We start from the raw sequence: 16,071 nt of genomic DNA, 5'->3' as shown, positions 1-16,071 counted from the left end.
CTTGAGGTCCTCCAGCTTCAGCTTGAGCATCTTGAACAAGTTGATGTACATTATGTCAACAGCGCTACCTGGATCCACAAGGATCCTGTCCACTAGGTGACCACCCACCTCTAAGGAGATCACTAGAGAATCGTTGTGAGGAAGATCTACCCCCTCCAAATCGGCATCGGAGAAGGATATCGAGGACTCAGAAGAACTTTCCTCACTTATTGGTCTCTTCCCCTGAATACAGTTCACATGCTGCTTGTGCGAGGCTATCTGCACCAACATCCTCATATCCTTCTTGTTCTGATCCATGCAATGGTGGAGGTATTGCAATTGCCCCCGAAGTTGTCAATGTGATCCATGCAATGATGGATCAGAACAAGAAGGATATGAGGATGTTGGTGCAGATAGCCTCGCACAGGCAACATGTGAACTGTATTCGGGGGAAGAGACCACTAAGTGAGGGAAGTTCTTCTGAGTCCTCGATATCCTTCTCTGATGCCGATTTAGAGGGGGTAGATCTTCCTCACAACGATGCTCTAGTGATCTCCTTAGAGGTGGGTGGTCACCTAGTGGACAGGATCCTTGTGGATCCATGCATCGCTGTTGATATAATGTACATCAACTTGTTCAAGATGCTCAAGCTGAAGCTGGAGGACCTTAAGCCAACCAGTACAGTGTTGCATGGATTCAACGAGGCGTCAGTGCAGCCCATGGAGGTGGTGACGCTTCTAATCTATGTAGAGCCAGTAACAGTACAGACACAGTTTTCTGGTGATCGATGTATCTTCTACGTACAATGCTAGGCTTCATAAGACAAGGGCAGTACCCTCAACTTCCACCAGTTACTCAAGTTTCACCCCGGTACGAGGATAGAAGCTATCCGAGGTGATCAAAAGGCCTCAAAGGAGTGTTGCATGATTGAAGTAAAGGCGAAGGAAAAAGAAGCAAAGGTTCTGCCATTTCTAATATGATTTGCATGGTTTTGGTTTTTCTTGTTCAACTGAACTCTTTATTTGATAATTCTTGCCGCTGCTACAAGGGGCAGTTTAAAACAGTGTTTTAATATGTTTTGTAGATTGTTGCAGCATCTGGTATCGCTGATGGTTGTATGAGATCGGGCAGTGGACCTATAGCCGTGTTCGATTTCGCTAAGTTTGCGGAGAAGGTAGAGGTGTATATATATATATATATATATATATATAACAATCTACATGCTTTTATTTAAATCTATTGTTGATGGTCTAGCTATCCTTTGATATATATGCGATTATATTTAATTTTTATCATTGTTTCTTATTTATATGTTTTATTAGCATGGTTATGCTTATTTAACATGGTGCATGTTGTCATTTTTATTGAGTCTTTGTACTTTGCATTGTAATAAGTAAATTTCCTGATTACTTTACTTATGTAAAGTTCTGTTTTCCTTCAAAGTTCTGTTTTTGGAATTGACCTGTTGTTTACTGGAAATATCGAACATGTTGTTGCATTACTTGATGATGGGTTTGGGCTAATTTACTGCAATAGTTTTTGTTTTCATTTTGATGGTAATTTTGAAGTGCTGAAAAATAACTTAAACACCAAAGGAAGTTTTACTCCATATATGTGTAAAGTCGGTGGGTTTGGCTTGCGATGTTTCTGTCGGCCAAATGGTTCCATTGCTGGAGAAGACAACTTTGAAATGTTGTCTTTATGTGTGTATTTTTTATGTTTTCTGTTTATGATACTTGGGTCTAATAATTTGGTCTCTTAATGGGCTTTTACTATGTTTGTCTTAAACTGATATGAAAGGCCCAAATTTTTATTGGAGTCACTTGGTGAAGAAGATGAAGAGAGTTGAATATGAAGAATATCTCTAAGTGATTCGGGTGTACCATGAGAAAAAATTAATATTTTATTTTAAGGTTTAATGTGTATTGTTCTTATTAGTAAAATTATATTAAGATATAATAAGAATTAAAATTTTAAAATTTTAATTGAGCATTCTGAGTTGTTATTTGGGTCAAATAGAATCACCCTTCGTTTTGCCCTATTAAAGTTGGGCCAACTTAATCTATAATGGGCCTAAATCTCCTTTCAAAATACTACATATAAAAAGTATTTCCAAAATGTGAGGGGTATTGAAACTTGAAAACCGTTTAAATTAAACCCTAACGCCGATATTCCAGTTGGCTAAATCAGTTGCAGAAACCCTAAGGGAGGGATTGAATCGGAGCACAAACAACAATGGGGAAGAAACAGAGGAAGAAGATAGTACTGCCGCCGGAGCTTCCGCCGGAGGTTTCTGAGGACGAAATTGAAGTCTCCGATGAGGACTTGCAGTTCGTCAACGAGAATCGTGACTACGCTGGCTTCGTCTCCAATTTGGATACTAAATCAATCACGAGGTTCTTAATTTTCAACCTCTATTGCCTATAGTGGCGTCTCTTTAATATCATATACAGTTCTTTCATAATCATTTGTCTCTTTCCTTCCTGTTTTTGCTTGTTTTCTTCTTCATTTTTGTATTTTAATTTGTTTCAACTAACAAAAAAATAAAAAAAGAAATAATAATAAAATCGGAATCAGTATATAATGTACATTATAATGGAGAAGTTGAGTTTTGCATTGCCAGTTGATTAAACCATGTAGCCGCCTAACTAGAATTGAGGAGAGCATAAAGAAAAATAACTCACATAGAAGTTTATTTTAGTGTGGAAACTTATTTGCCAATGATTATTGTTGTGCTGATAATTTGATTTTCAAAAGCTCCTCTTGATCATATGGAGATAGAATTTCTAATTTGTTTACGCTGTGTTTGGTTGGGCGATTTAGGAAGGGATTTGGAAAGGGAAAGGGAAAAAGTGTGTGAAACTATGTGAAATGTAGGCATATTTTTTTCACATTTCACCTATCTTTTCTATTTCTCTTTCCAAATCCCTCCTCAAATCCCTCAACCAAACATAGCATTAGAGTATTGAACTTTTTAGATGTTGAAATCAATAGTTGAAATCTTTGAGCACTTTGGCATTAAAATTTAAGCAAACAATGATAATTTTTCCAAGTCATATTGAAAAATGATTTATATGTATAATTGAATGCTGTATATTTATATGTATGTAATGCATGGTTAAATTTTATTTTACATAAATTTTTTTTTGGTTGTAAAAATTGCACTTTGATTATTGCAACTTGACCAATTTATAAAAATCGTACATTTCCAATTAAGTTAATTTTACTATATTTTTTACTTGTATGATATAAAAGTTAATTATGTATGTGTATATGTATTTATGCATGCATGCATGGAATTTTGGTTGTCATGTAAGTTTTTTTTTGTGCCTGCGTGTGTGTTTTGATAAAGCGGTTCGCCCAAAATAGAGATGCTCTTTGTCTTTGCCTAACTGATTAATTTTGTTGTATTTTGAAAGGCATGTTTCTCGTGTTGCTGATGTAAAAGAAGATGCTTTGGAGTTTCTATATGAGAAGAGATTAAGAAAGAAGTCATTAGAGAAAGAAAGTGAGCAAAAAGGGCTTGAAGTTGATCGTGTAGATGCCCTTCCAGTGAAGACCTTAGATGGAAAACTTGTCTACAGGACAGGTGTGCTATAACTCTCTTTTATTTTTTTGGACTAGTCTTTTCACTAAGTCTTTTATTATAGATTGGGTTTGAAGGTTCATACGTTTTGGTTTTGTTGTTTGCAATGCAGTGCCAAAGATATCACAACATTCTGAAAATGTAACCGGTGGGGACCAGGACATTGGCGATAATGAGGCTGATGGTGTAGATAAAAGTTTAGTGAAGTTGACAAAACCGGAAAAGCGGGCAAAGCTTAAAAGAATGAAAAAAGAGGCAAAGAAGCAAGCCAAGGAGGTGGAAAATGTAGAGGAAGTGCAACAAACCCCTCAAGCTGTAGTGCTGGTATTTATCCGTTTGCAGCTTATTGCTAAATGCTAGTGATACTTACTTTTTTGGTATATTGGTAATTGTGCACGATTAGACACAAAAAAGAAATGTAGCTTGAGGCATTGAAATGCATGTTAGATGCTTTGTCTGCCACTTCTTGAATTACCATGTTTGTTTATGCTGTCACACAATAGTTATGAGATAATTAAGAATTGTACTATAATTACCTATTTGTCATTTAAGAATTGAAATGCATGTTAGTGTTGATATGCTTGAATTATTTGTCATTTACTTTCCTTTTCCAGATTTCGTTCTATTTTTGAACTTGAAGGATCTAACGGCGTTTTAAAGTCTTTAAATCTCATGCTTTGTTGATAATTGCCTTTGAAAGCATGGTCTTTCTTTTTAGTGATCAAGATTATGATTCCAAAATACAAAGTTCTGATATGTTGGTGATCTTGCCGCTTGGAGACTAACATTGATGATAAGGAATTTGTTGGAATATTTGTTTTGTAATAGCTTTTTTTACTTATATTTATATTTGTTATTATTATTATTTTTAACAACTCTGTTGGTTGTACGTTTTTCTTTTTGTTTAGTGTTTCTTTGTCTGCAGCCAAAGAAGTTAAGTTATCTTCAATTATTTTTTCTTTCCCATTAATGTGTATTGCATGAAAGTGGTTGTTTCCTTTGTATAGGCTGAGGTGGAAAAAGAGCTCACAGCTTTAGAAGCGAATGAAAGAAAGAAGTATAAACTGGCAGAACTTGGAACTGCACTGCTTACAGATCCAGAATCGAACATCAAATCTCTTAAAGAAATGCTGCAAATCTCTAAAGATGGAGATCATGCTATAACAGTCCTTGGGCTAAAGTCTTTATTGGCTGTTTTCAAAGACATTATACCTGGGTAAAACATTTTAGTTTCCTTCCATAGTGCTCTGTGTGCAGTGTTCTATGAACTTATTATTATTATTTTTTTTATTTTTTAATTTTTTTTCTGTTTTCATTACCATTCAAGTCTTTTGCTCTTTTTTGAATGTGTGTTACAGCTATCGAATTAGGCTGCCCACTGAGAAGGAGCAGGAAATGGTTGTTTCAAAGGTTGTTAAGAAAATGCGGTACTATGAATCCACCCTCCTATCTACATACAAGGTTCGGCTTGGCACTTTGTGAATGGCTAATGGAAATGGAGTGTTGATGTTAATTTAAGCTTTGGACTCTAGCTATGGTATTTGCTTCCTTGTTTTGAAGTTTTTCTCCGTATGTACATGTGCAGGGATACTTGCAGAGGTTGATAGCCTTAGAACAGCAGGCCTCATTTCAGCGTGTGGCTATTCGTTGTATCTGTACTTTGCTAGATTCAGTTCCCCACTTCAACTATCGTGAGAGCTTGTTAGCTGCTGTTATTAAGAACATAAGTTCTACGGATGATGTTGTAAGGTTTTGATATATCTTTATTCTTTATTTTCCATTTTCATAAATTTTCAGGCAGTTATTGAGGAAACATGCTGTGTAGCATTTTTTGTAAACATCTTTTAGTGCGTTAGCATCTTTACTAGCCTTCTGTTTAAGCTGGGGTGTATGAGAGTTATGACACTGGTTTGAATACCGATCATGTATGTTTTCAGTAGGACCATCTTCCAACTATTGAAATTATGGTCCTCAAATTTGATATTTCGATCATTCATGATGGCGGTGAAATTGGCCTTTTTTCTTTTTTTCCCCCCCTTCATATGGTGTATCCTATGAGGTGGGGTGAGTGGGAATAAATGGGGTATGAATGTGATATGGGACCAAAATTTGTTCTTTTTCTCAGCTAAATAAGAGGATTCCACTTCAAAGGCGTGATAGTGGATGGTAAGATCCCAATCAGACATCCCAACTGCTGGAACCAAAACGTTCATGAACATTTGCAACTTCTGCCACTTCCACCTCCACCTTTACACTGTGTGTGCTTCTATCATGGTTATCAATGGTTTACTTCCATCACCTCCCCTTATTCTACGGTACTCTATTACCCGTGTCCACATGATTTTCCTCACCAACAACTTACAGTATCTATCTACCATAACGCTAGTTGAAACCACATTACAGCTTCCAAAGCATGCATTGATATTGCCAGTGTAGCCATAGCCCCATAATTGCTTGTGAGGATTTAATGCCTTTGTGGTTCCTCCAACAAAATTACCTCGCTTCAACTACACCTACAGTTGACTTGGTATTATTTTTTCTCACATGCTGCAAAATATGTCTTGTGATTTCTACTTTCCTTTTTTATTTTTTTATTTTTTTTATTTTAATTATATAAAAAGTAAAGGTTATTGTTCATTGTTGTCCCTTCCCCATTGTATTATAACATAGTGAAAAAAATTGTCTGATTCTTTCACATCAACACCGGTATAGGATTCCCATGAGTATTTAAAGTGTCATCACCCCTTCAAAAGTTAGGCCCTTTTGAAGGTGGTGCTTGTATTGTGCCTTAGTGCTGTTGGATCTAACGTTTCAACTTTCCCTCTTCGCCCTTGTATTATAATTTAATGAAAAAGTAAAAACATGATGCACTTATTCTCAGCATGAAATCTTTTGCCACATAAGATTGCATGGTTTTTGGTGACAGGAAACTCTGTTGTGCCACTGTAAAGTCTCTTTTTATAAATGAGGGAAAGCATGGTGGTGAGGCTATTGTGGAGGCAGTTCAATTGATTGCAGAGCATGTGAAAGTTTATGATTGCCAATTACATCCTGATTCCATTGAGGTATCTAATTTCCCAGTTGGTTGCCTGTGTATTGGTGTTCCTATCACTCTATCCATAATTTTAATTATAAACTTGGTTTTGCATCATTTAGGTTTGACATGAACTATTAAAAGTTGAATTGAGTATAAATCATAAAGGTTAATCTAGTTTATTTCTGAACATTGTTGCGTGCTACTTTGTTTTTTTTTGAGAATACTCTAGATGATATGAGCCCCTTTATGTTTTGTTCCAATCTTATGTTTATCATCATCTCTTTTCATTGTTTTGAAGGACTTTGTGTCCTTCAGGTATTTCGTTTTATTTTTCTTATTGCATATTTGTTGTGTGTGCATGTGCTTGTCTCTGTATGAAGTTTGTGTCTTTGCATCTATTTTTGTGTCTCTCTTTGCACCAGCCTGTTCTGCAATGGTTGTACATAGAAAGCCCTCACATGTGACTGTAGATAAAAACACCCTAGCACCAGCCTGTTCTGCAATGGTTGTACATAGAAAGCCCTCACATGTGACTGTAGATAAAAACACCCTATATGCCTACGCCTGCAGAATGAGAAGTGTGTGGGTATTTTTTTTTTTTTTTGGTTCATTATTGGAATGGATTTTTGTATTGTCAATATCAACCTACTTGAGTACAGCACTAAAAGAATGGTGCTATGACCAAATACAGAAATGGGACATTACAGTGTCATTGCCATTCACTGTTTTATGTCATGTATTCATAAAAAGTATACATTCTTCCGTCGGACACTGTCTATGGTAAGCCGATTGATTTCTTTTTTTTTTTGTTCACGCTCAACTTTGCAGAATCAGATGTCTTGTTCAAGGGAATATTTGTTCTTTGTACTTCACTTTTTTTCCCGATTGTGTTTTTGTGGTGCTGTGCATTGTTTGGCTTTTTGTGGTTGGGGATAGTGTCTTACATTTTAGAGAAAATGTTAAATATGAGCACAAGACGTAGATGAGTGGTGTATGTTCTTGAAAAGCTGACTGTTATGGCGTATCCCTGGAGAATGCCTTGGCCCTTGTTTCTTTGCTATTGGCCGAAATTGACTCATTTTAGCGGAGGCAATTGTCTTGGGGGTCTAATAATTTGGTTCAATAGTTATATACTACAGCCTGGACAACTTCGTTATTTTGATTGGAAATTTATCCATCACACAGTTTGTGGATAAAAGAAGCATTGCCAAATTTATGTTGTGCAACAACAATGTATATTTTTATGTTGAATAATTATAATGAGTTGTTTACTAGTTGAAAAGAGCATTTCATAGGTCAGCCAAGAGAAAACCTCGGCTGAGGAATTAATGCATGGGTCATGCTAACAAGTGCCCCAGAGGCACTTGATTAGGAGATGAATCCTGTGTGTTTGTTCTAATAAGAAAACATTGGTCGACATATATTGATAGAAATGTTTGTTTGTGTCTAGAGTGGTGTTGGACACATATTTACAAAAGTATTCTTTGGAGAAGCATTTGATGTAGATTAATTATTGGTGGGAAGAGGTATGTGCCCACGGGCTGATGTGAGGAATAGTGGAGCAATATCTTACTCCATGAAGTAGTTTTGTGTGATGAAAGAGCTTGGCCGTTTAATTTTATTTGATTATCACATACTGTATTCACTTCTCCTTTTTCTATGCTTTCTCAGGTTTTCATGTCTTTGTCGTTTGATGAGGATATTGGGAGGATTGAAATGTCAAAGGCAGATAATAAATTCAAAAACAAGAAAAATAAAAAGAGAAAGAATTCTGAGGAGCCTAGTCAAGAGAATGACAAAAAGAAAAGTCGGAAAGAGTTGATGTCAAAGACAAGAGATGAGGTATTGACCCCTGAGACAGTATTGATTTCTTATTTTTGGGTGAATGGTATTGGTTTCTTGATGTCGCTTACTCTCCATTTCTTGGGAGAATGGAGAAATACTCTCTATTCTTTCCTTCTGTGGCATAAAGGATAAACAAAATATTTTATTCAAGTGGCACCAAGGGGGTGCAACCTGTATACAAAAGAAAACTATCCCAACATACATCAAAACCTATTCAAAGGCCAGAAATTGGTTAGTCACCCCCAAAACCAAATATATATAATATAAAAAAAGGTCTACCCTTCAATTTAATGAAAGGCTCTCTTCTTTACCATTGAAAATTATTTACTTTTCCCCCCAAATCAATTACGTCAAAGCCATGGGGACTAAACACCAAGCCTTCCTCTTCCTTCTATGCACTCTAACTACTCTCTAAGAACAAAACAATGCCCCTATTGGCCTAGGAACACCCATGGCACACCGACCTCACAGTTCCTAAGGAGGTAGCTTACCGGTTCCCTGTCTTTCTTGCATGTGGTACCAGTTAACATGCAATTGTTTCCTTTTAATCAAATTATCAATTGAGGATTGTTAAAATTGATGTATTATTGATTGATGTTATTGATATATTACAATGATTCCTATATATAGAAGAGAGGATGTGGGAAGAGAATAGGTGAGTGTGTAGTAGGTATGGAGTAGGTGAGGAGTAGGTGGAGAGTAGGTGAAGTAGGTGAGTGTGTAGTAGGTGGTAGTGGTAGCCGGTAGGTGTGTAGTAGGTGAATTTTAACAGCCCCCCGCAAACTCAAGGGGGATAGGAACTAACCAACTTGAGTTTGGAGAGAGTAACAAAACAAGAAAATAATCTGAAAAATAAAAAATGGATAGGAGACACTGTATGGTCGTGTCAGACCATTGGTGAAGACACTGGATGGTGGTGTCATAACGTTGTAGAGGACACTGTATGGTGGTGTCATAACGTTGTAGAGGACACTGTATGGGGGTGTCATAACGTTGTAGAGGACACTGTATGGCGGTGTCAGACCGATGTAGAAGACAGTTTATGGGGTCATGTCGGACCGTTGTAGCAGACAATGTGGTGACAGTTGTTGTGACAGTTTACGGAGTCTTGCTGGACCCTTGTAGAAACTAACCGGAATCAATGTCGAGACAGTTTACCGAGTCTTGTCGGACCCCTAAAAAGTCGCACCCTCAAAAGGTGTTGGGACAGTTGTTGTGACAGTTTACGGAGTCTTGCTGGACCCTTGTAGAAACTAACCGGAATCAATGTCGGGACAGTTTACAGAGTCTTGTCGGACCCTTGAAGGAGTTAACCGGAATCAATGTCGGGACAGTTTATAGAGTCTTGTCGGACCCTTAAAAAGTCGCACCCTCAAAAGGTGTGCCCAATCTGTCAAAAAAGGCGTGCCATCAAAAGGCGTGCCCAATCCATAAAAAGGCGTGCCAGATATGATGGCGAGGCACGTGAGTGCCTTGGCTGGCGTGCCTGTTTGTCGTCTGGCGTCAAGTGGCGCGTGATACGCGTGGCTGCCTCGGCTATTTAACCAAGACGGAGGCTGAGGCTGAGGCTGAGGCTGAGGCAGAAGCTGAGACAGAAAAATTGAGAGAAACCTCTGAAAAATTCTTCGTTTTGCTGAGAAAGATACTCTGTAACACTCTGTTGCCCAGAAAAATGGCTTCGTCTTCCCGCGGTCTGCTCACTCTCTTTCCCGACCTCAACGAGTCAACAAGAGAGATAACTGGTGCGGTGGCACTGGAACCTCAACCAAGCGCCCCGGAGTTTGCTCCGTTGAACTTTCCTATGCGGTCTGTGGAGCAAAGAATGGCAGTGCAGTCGGATGTGGAGGCCAATCAGTATACATTGAAGTCATGTGTGGAAACCATGACTGCGGTTACAAATTTGTCGAACCGGCTGCAGAGTAGGACAAATGAGGTGCAGCAGTTAAACGCCCAACTGGCTCTGCTCCAACGCATGTATAAGGATGCGCGAGCAGAGTTAAGTGTGCTAAAGGCGGAAAATAAGGAGCTGAAGCGGAAGGCCACCGTTATGTTCCGATTTGGAGGGCCGCCATATGCTGCAGTGGAGGAGCAGGGTGGAGTGAACGTGCTCGGTGGCGTGGGAAACACGGAGACAACACCGGCAAGGGCCGCTCAGGACGGAGGCAAGAAGAAGAGACCGGCGGCAGAGTAGAGAAGAAAAAAATCCCGCCTGTGGATGTGGTTGTTTTGGTTTTGTTTGATTGCTTTTTTTTTTTTTTTTTGTGTAAAATTGTGATCGGGGTTGATCCCCGGCTGAAGAAATGACAAGTTTGTGGAATGTTGGTGGTGTTGTTATTTTGTTTAAGAATAAAAATAAAAGAAAATAAAACAATGGATAAAGAAAATAGATAAAAATATTTGTGGATGGGTCATATGAAAAACATCGGTGTGATTTTTTTTTTTTTTTTTTTTTGGTGGAATATAAAAAAGAATAATAAGATAATGAAAAAAAGGGTGATGCTCACTAACGAGTTGTATAATAATGAAATATTGATGGAGAAATATATTATAATAAAAAATATATATATATATATAGATATAAAATAAAGAAAGTTGGGTAGTGGAGACATAATGATGATGGCTAAAATAAAATAAAATAAAATAAAAAAACGATGATGGGATTTCAGAGAAAGAGAATGTAGGTTGGGGGTAGTGCACCTGCAAAAGATATATGGTTGGAGAGTGGGTCACATGGGTGAGTGGTGGTAAAGGAAGTAAAAGAAAAAATAAAGAAATAAGAGAAGAAAAGTAAAATGGGGTTGGTGTTGTCGAGAGAGAGAAGAGAGAGATGGGTTTGTGCAGTGAATTCAGCTCAAGAAAAGCATGTCCAGATCTAGATAAACCACACAGCAATGGAAGATGCAATGACAAGGATCATCAGAAATGGTTCTCCATGAAAATCCAATAAAAATGCCCCGAAATTCCATAGGCAGCCATGATTTTCGGTCCACAACAACCTGAAATGAAACTAAGAAGACGGGGCTTATTCTTGTTCTTGAGGAGGAGGAGGTTGTTGTTCCAATGGGGGAACCCAAATCCCGTGGACCCACTCACGGTGTAAGCGCAGATCGGAATCAGGAAAATCAATCTGCTCCCTGGAACTTCTGAAGAAAACAGAGTATCTAGAATCTTGGAGAATGGCAGTGACAATACCCTCCCACCAACCGTCGTTGTGGAAAGCATCGACCTCTTCGCTGAGCTTCGAAGACGAGGGTTTCAGAGGGTCCTGGTACACAGCCACTGTCCTCCGAACCGTCTCCAAGAAGAACAACAAGATCTTCGTGCAGAAACAAATTGCAGTCACCAACTTTATCCACTCCTTTCAGCTTGAGGACGGAGGAAAGAGCAGCGAGGAGAAAACAGAAGCTTGAAGAAAAATTCAACGCTAAGGACACACAAAAAGTGCAGCTGCAGACAAGATTAAAGGAGAAAGCAGGAACAGAACTTAGAAAATTGTGGCAAAGCTTCTGCTTCAAAGCCCGGCCGCTACCTGATTTTTACAAGGAAAGAGAAACACCAAAAGATCAGATAAACAAAACTCCATCGACACATTGATGTGCATGGACCTGAAGTTCATCGATTGGCTGCTATGGCTGGAAAATATAAGGTATATTTAGTGATGGGTGTGATAGAGATGACAGCGGAATAGGTTGAGGTCCGGCGGGCGGCCAAGGCGAGGTTGCCGCCCGCCGGTGAAGCGAGAAATACTAAGGTCTTAACCTTGCTCTGATACCATGTTAAAATTGATGCATTATTGATTGATGTTATTGATATATTACAATGATTCCTATATATAGAAGAGAGGATGTGGGAAGAGAATAGGTGAGTGTGTAGTAGGTATGGAGTAGGTGAGGAGTAGGTGGAGAGTAGGTGAAGTAGGTGAGTGTGTAGTAGGTGGTAGTGGTAGGTGTGTAGTAGGTGAATTTTAACAAGGATCTTACCAAAGGCACCTTAGAAGACGCATTTGTACCCCACACCCTTTTCAAGGGAAAGAAAAGGGCCTCTAAGACCCACAAGAGCCTCATAGAAAGATTTAACAGTGAAAATGCTAAAAGTGGATCTAGACCATTAGATAGTGTCTCTTCCATCCCCAAGATAGATAGAATATAAACGACCAAGAAGGTCCATCAACTTCTCAAACTCCCAATCATAAAGGTTCTTAACGCTTTGCACAGGTTAATGCTGACTTTAAGGCTGCTTCACTTACCCAAGATATTATGGAGCGGAGAAGGATGCAAACTGAGACACTTTCTGCTGTATTTCAAACATTCTTTCGCATCTTGAAGCATGCTATGCAGTCAATTGCAGCCAGGTATCTTTCTGCATCATCATTTACCACATTATCTTGGGTGCAACCATTGTTGTCTCCACTATGGTATGCGCTTACTACCGTAGGTGTTATAAATTTCTTTATTGAAAACATCGTTGAAAGCACATACAGTAGTGAAGGCAACACTAATTGCACCCAATTTCAATGCCTCAAAAAATACAGAATGAATACCACTGTTTTTTTAATATGCGCTACAATATGATGCAAAATTAAGTTGAATGAAGATCAATTTTTTTATATGGTTCTCCCTTCTATTTTTCCTTGGATTCAATGTGGCTGCTGGGCAGATTCTGGATAATCTATAAAACAATTTTCAGATTTAGTTTCTATTCTTTTTGTTAATTTATTTATATTCTTTCCGCTAATTCCCCCCCCCCTGCCCGCACCCCCCCTTTTTCTCAGGTCTGAAGGGATTTCGAGCTCATCAGCTGGTGCATCTGGGGGTCACCCATTACTTGCTCCTTGTTTAAATGGAATTGGAAAGTTCTCTCATCTAATTGACTTGGACTTTATGGGTGATCTCATAAGTTATCTGAGAAAGCTTTCTGGAGGAGGCAGCAGCTCAGATGGTTCTTCAGAGAATTTTTTGAAACAGTTGACTGTATCTGAACGTCTGCGATGTTGCATTGTCGCTTTTAAAGTGATGAGAAACAATCTTGATGCCTTAAATGTTGATTTACAGGACTTCTTTGTTCAGCTTTACAGTATTATACTGGAGTACAGGCCAGGAAGGTTGGTACTACACTTTCTAAAATCTGGTTCGATGAAGTCAATTGTGCAATTTTAGTTGCTGTCCGAACATTTTCTGCATTGAAATCTATGCATCAGTGGAGTGTGGTAAAATTTTTCTAATGCATGCTTTAGCTTCAAGGCCCTTGTGAGTTTAACTGCTTGAGGTGGTAGTGGTCCTTCTTGGGTTATATTTGAAGTTCTCTCTCTCTCTCTCTCTCTAGATATATATATTTATTTATTTAATAGCGAAAATTGTTGATTGGTTTTGACAATCCACAACTTCTTGCAAACATGGCATTTTAGAAGAGATTCTTCATCATATTACTCAATGCAATGTGCAAGGTGGTTATACTTCTTTCATGCGGTTGTGAATCAGGGATCAAGGTGAAGTATTAGCTGAAGCTCTGAAGATAATGTTGTGTGATGATAGACAACATGACATGCAAAGGGCTGCTGCGTTTATAAAGCGTTTAGCCACATTCTCTTTATGCTTTGGATCTGCAGAGTCCATGGCTGGTATCTTTTTCTAATTTGTTATTTCATGCTTAACAATTTGATTACTCCCATATGGCTCTACGTCTTAACATTTGGTTCATCTTGTGGAACTCATGCAGCCTTGGTGACTGTAAAACATCTTCTTCAGAAAAATGTCAAGTGCCGGAACCTATTAGAAAATGATGCTGGAGGGGGGTCGGTTTCAGGTCCCATTGCGGTAAGCTTTCATTCTATTCCTGTTAAAATGGTAGAAGAATCACCGAGGCAATTTCATATGACTTGCACCTATTGGATGCAGGGATCGAAATTTCATTTTGGTAGGTTGTTTTGGTTAGTTGGAAACAGAAATGTTTCGGAAACATTTCGTAAACATAAGGGAAACGAGATGACAATATGAAAATGTATTAAAATCTTTGGGAACAAAACTAAAACCTATATAAATGTTAATAATTCTAAATATTTAAATGGTTGAACATGTTGAAGTCTATAAATATTAGAAGCTCATAACCAAATGGTTTAAAAGCTCAGTTGGGGAAGAGATTTGCAGTTTATAAGAGAAAAACATTTAAAAAATGCAAAATTCTTGTAGTAGTAGAAACGAAGAAAAGTCACTTAATCATGCCGCTTTTTGTTTTATTTGTTCATATGTATCTCTCCTCTTCTCTCATATATAGTTTCTCAGATTCTCTAATAAATGTTGTACTTTTTTATATTATCACATCTTTTTTTCTTTTGACCAATAAAGTAATTGGAAATGAGCATTGTTAAATATTAATGACTCATTATTTTGACATGTTTTCAGTGTTTCCTTATGTTTCTGTGGGAACTTTGAAATTTGGTATTCCACTAATATTTCGTTTGAGTGGATGGGATATCCATAACCTGTTCTATTCTTGTTATGTAGTTAACCTTCCATTGAAGTGGTGGGATGTTCATTTGAATTTCCTGTCCTTTTACTAATGACTAATTTAATTACTTGCAGAAGTATCAACCTTATGCCTCAGACCCAAATCTTAGTGGTGCCCTAGCTTCAGTTCTTTGGGAACTCAACCTTCTGTCTAAGCATTATCATCCAACTGTTTCAACACTAGCGTCAACCATTTCAACGTTGAGCACTGCTCAGAACCAGGTTTATCATTCCAATGTGTCACCTCAACAAGCTTTCATGGAGTTATCGCTCGAACATGAGCCGTTCGATCTGAAGGTTGACATAGAGAAACCAAATCATAAAAGGAGAAGAGGAAGCGGGTCTTCTGTGGCTAATAGTAGCGGAACGAATCCTGGTATAACAGATTGGACTGATGAAGATACGGTGAGGAAGAGACTTTCTGAGCATTTCTCACTTATTCATGATATAAGTGAAAATAAGAGATTGAGGGGTGAGTTGGATCGTACAACGTGGTCATTGCAATTATATGAACAGTATAAGAAGCAAAAGAAAACAAAACAAAATGGCTCAAAACCATTGAAAATGAAATAGATCTAGCTTATTTGTTCCAAAGTGAAATTTTGATGTGTTAATTTTTCTTTTTTCTTTTTTCTTTTTATTTCCCTTCCCCTATAAAGGGTATAGTTCTGTTACTGGAACTTTAGTGTTCATTTGTTCCAAGGATTTTGTGGTCTTCAATGGGACTTCTTTATAGTATTTGAATTGTTGAAGAAGCCATTGAACCCTTGAAAATTCATTCCTTTCATTTGATAACTACTATGTGATAGGGAGAGGGAGGGAGGGAGGTATGCAGTCTTGGTGGCAATGGTGAAGCCAGACAATTAATCACAATCTCAAATTTTTTATTTTTTTGTATTTAGTATCAATCTTTTTGAGTTAATATTGAACATAAAAACTTCAGTATTCATTACCAGAGTTTCTAATGTAAATTTTTACAATTGATCCCAACAATTTCTAATCTTTAAATTAAAAACAAAAAACCAAAATTCCCTATTCAAAACTCTAAATTTAAACACAAACTAATGCAAAACCAAATCCTGATTTGAGCATAAATTAAACAAATACAGTAGAGTTCATCA

General features: G+C 37.8%; 2 protein-coding genes across 3 annotated transcripts; both read left to right on the top strand.

Moving 5' to 3' along the window:
• Nucleotides 1-353: 353 nt before the first annotated feature.
• Nucleotides 354-1,553, top strand: LOC145796446 (uncharacterized). Its single transcript, XM_082881560.1, has 3 exons — nt 354-768; nt 1,074-1,153; nt 1,548-1,553. The coding sequence occupies exons 1-3, from the start codon at nt 354-356 to the stop codon at nt 1,551-1,553; spliced, it is 501 nt and encodes a 166-aa protein (XP_082737686.1).
• A 495-nt stretch (nt 1,554-2,048) lies between these two features.
• On the top strand, nt 2,049-15,745 carry LOC114283114 (binding protein). Of its 2 annotated transcripts, XM_082880346.1 has the most exons (14): nt 2,049-2,375; nt 3,399-3,568; nt 3,678-3,889; nt 4,573-4,781; nt 4,924-5,026; nt 5,151-5,309; nt 5,691-5,731; nt 6,492-6,630; nt 8,274-8,444; nt 12,662-12,798; nt 13,219-13,548; nt 13,925-14,064; nt 14,163-14,260; nt 15,026-15,745. In XM_082880346.1, the coding sequence occupies exons 1-14, from the start codon at nt 2,215-2,217 to the stop codon at nt 15,521-15,523; spliced, it is 2,568 nt and encodes an 855-aa protein (XP_082736472.1). In that variant the 5' UTR covers nt 2,049-2,214; the 3' UTR covers nt 15,524-15,745. The 2 variants fall into 2 exon arrangements, with proteins under 2 accessions (XP_082736472.1, XP_082736473.1); XM_082880347.1 differs by lacking the exon at nt 5,691-5,731 and having other exon boundaries at nt 5,151-5,314.
• The last annotated feature ends 326 nt before the right edge of the window (nt 15,746-16,071 follow it).

The sequence above is a fragment of the Camellia sinensis genome, chromosome 7, assembly GCF_055761805.1.
Source record: "Camellia sinensis isolate YWXY chromosome 7, ASM5576180v1, whole genome shotgun sequence".
Classification (NCBI taxonomy): Eukaryota; Viridiplantae; Streptophyta; class Magnoliopsida; order Ericales; family Theaceae; genus Camellia; species Camellia sinensis.
The sequence above is the reverse complement of the archived record's forward strand: the minus strand, read 5'-3'. Positions and strand labels throughout refer to the sequence as shown.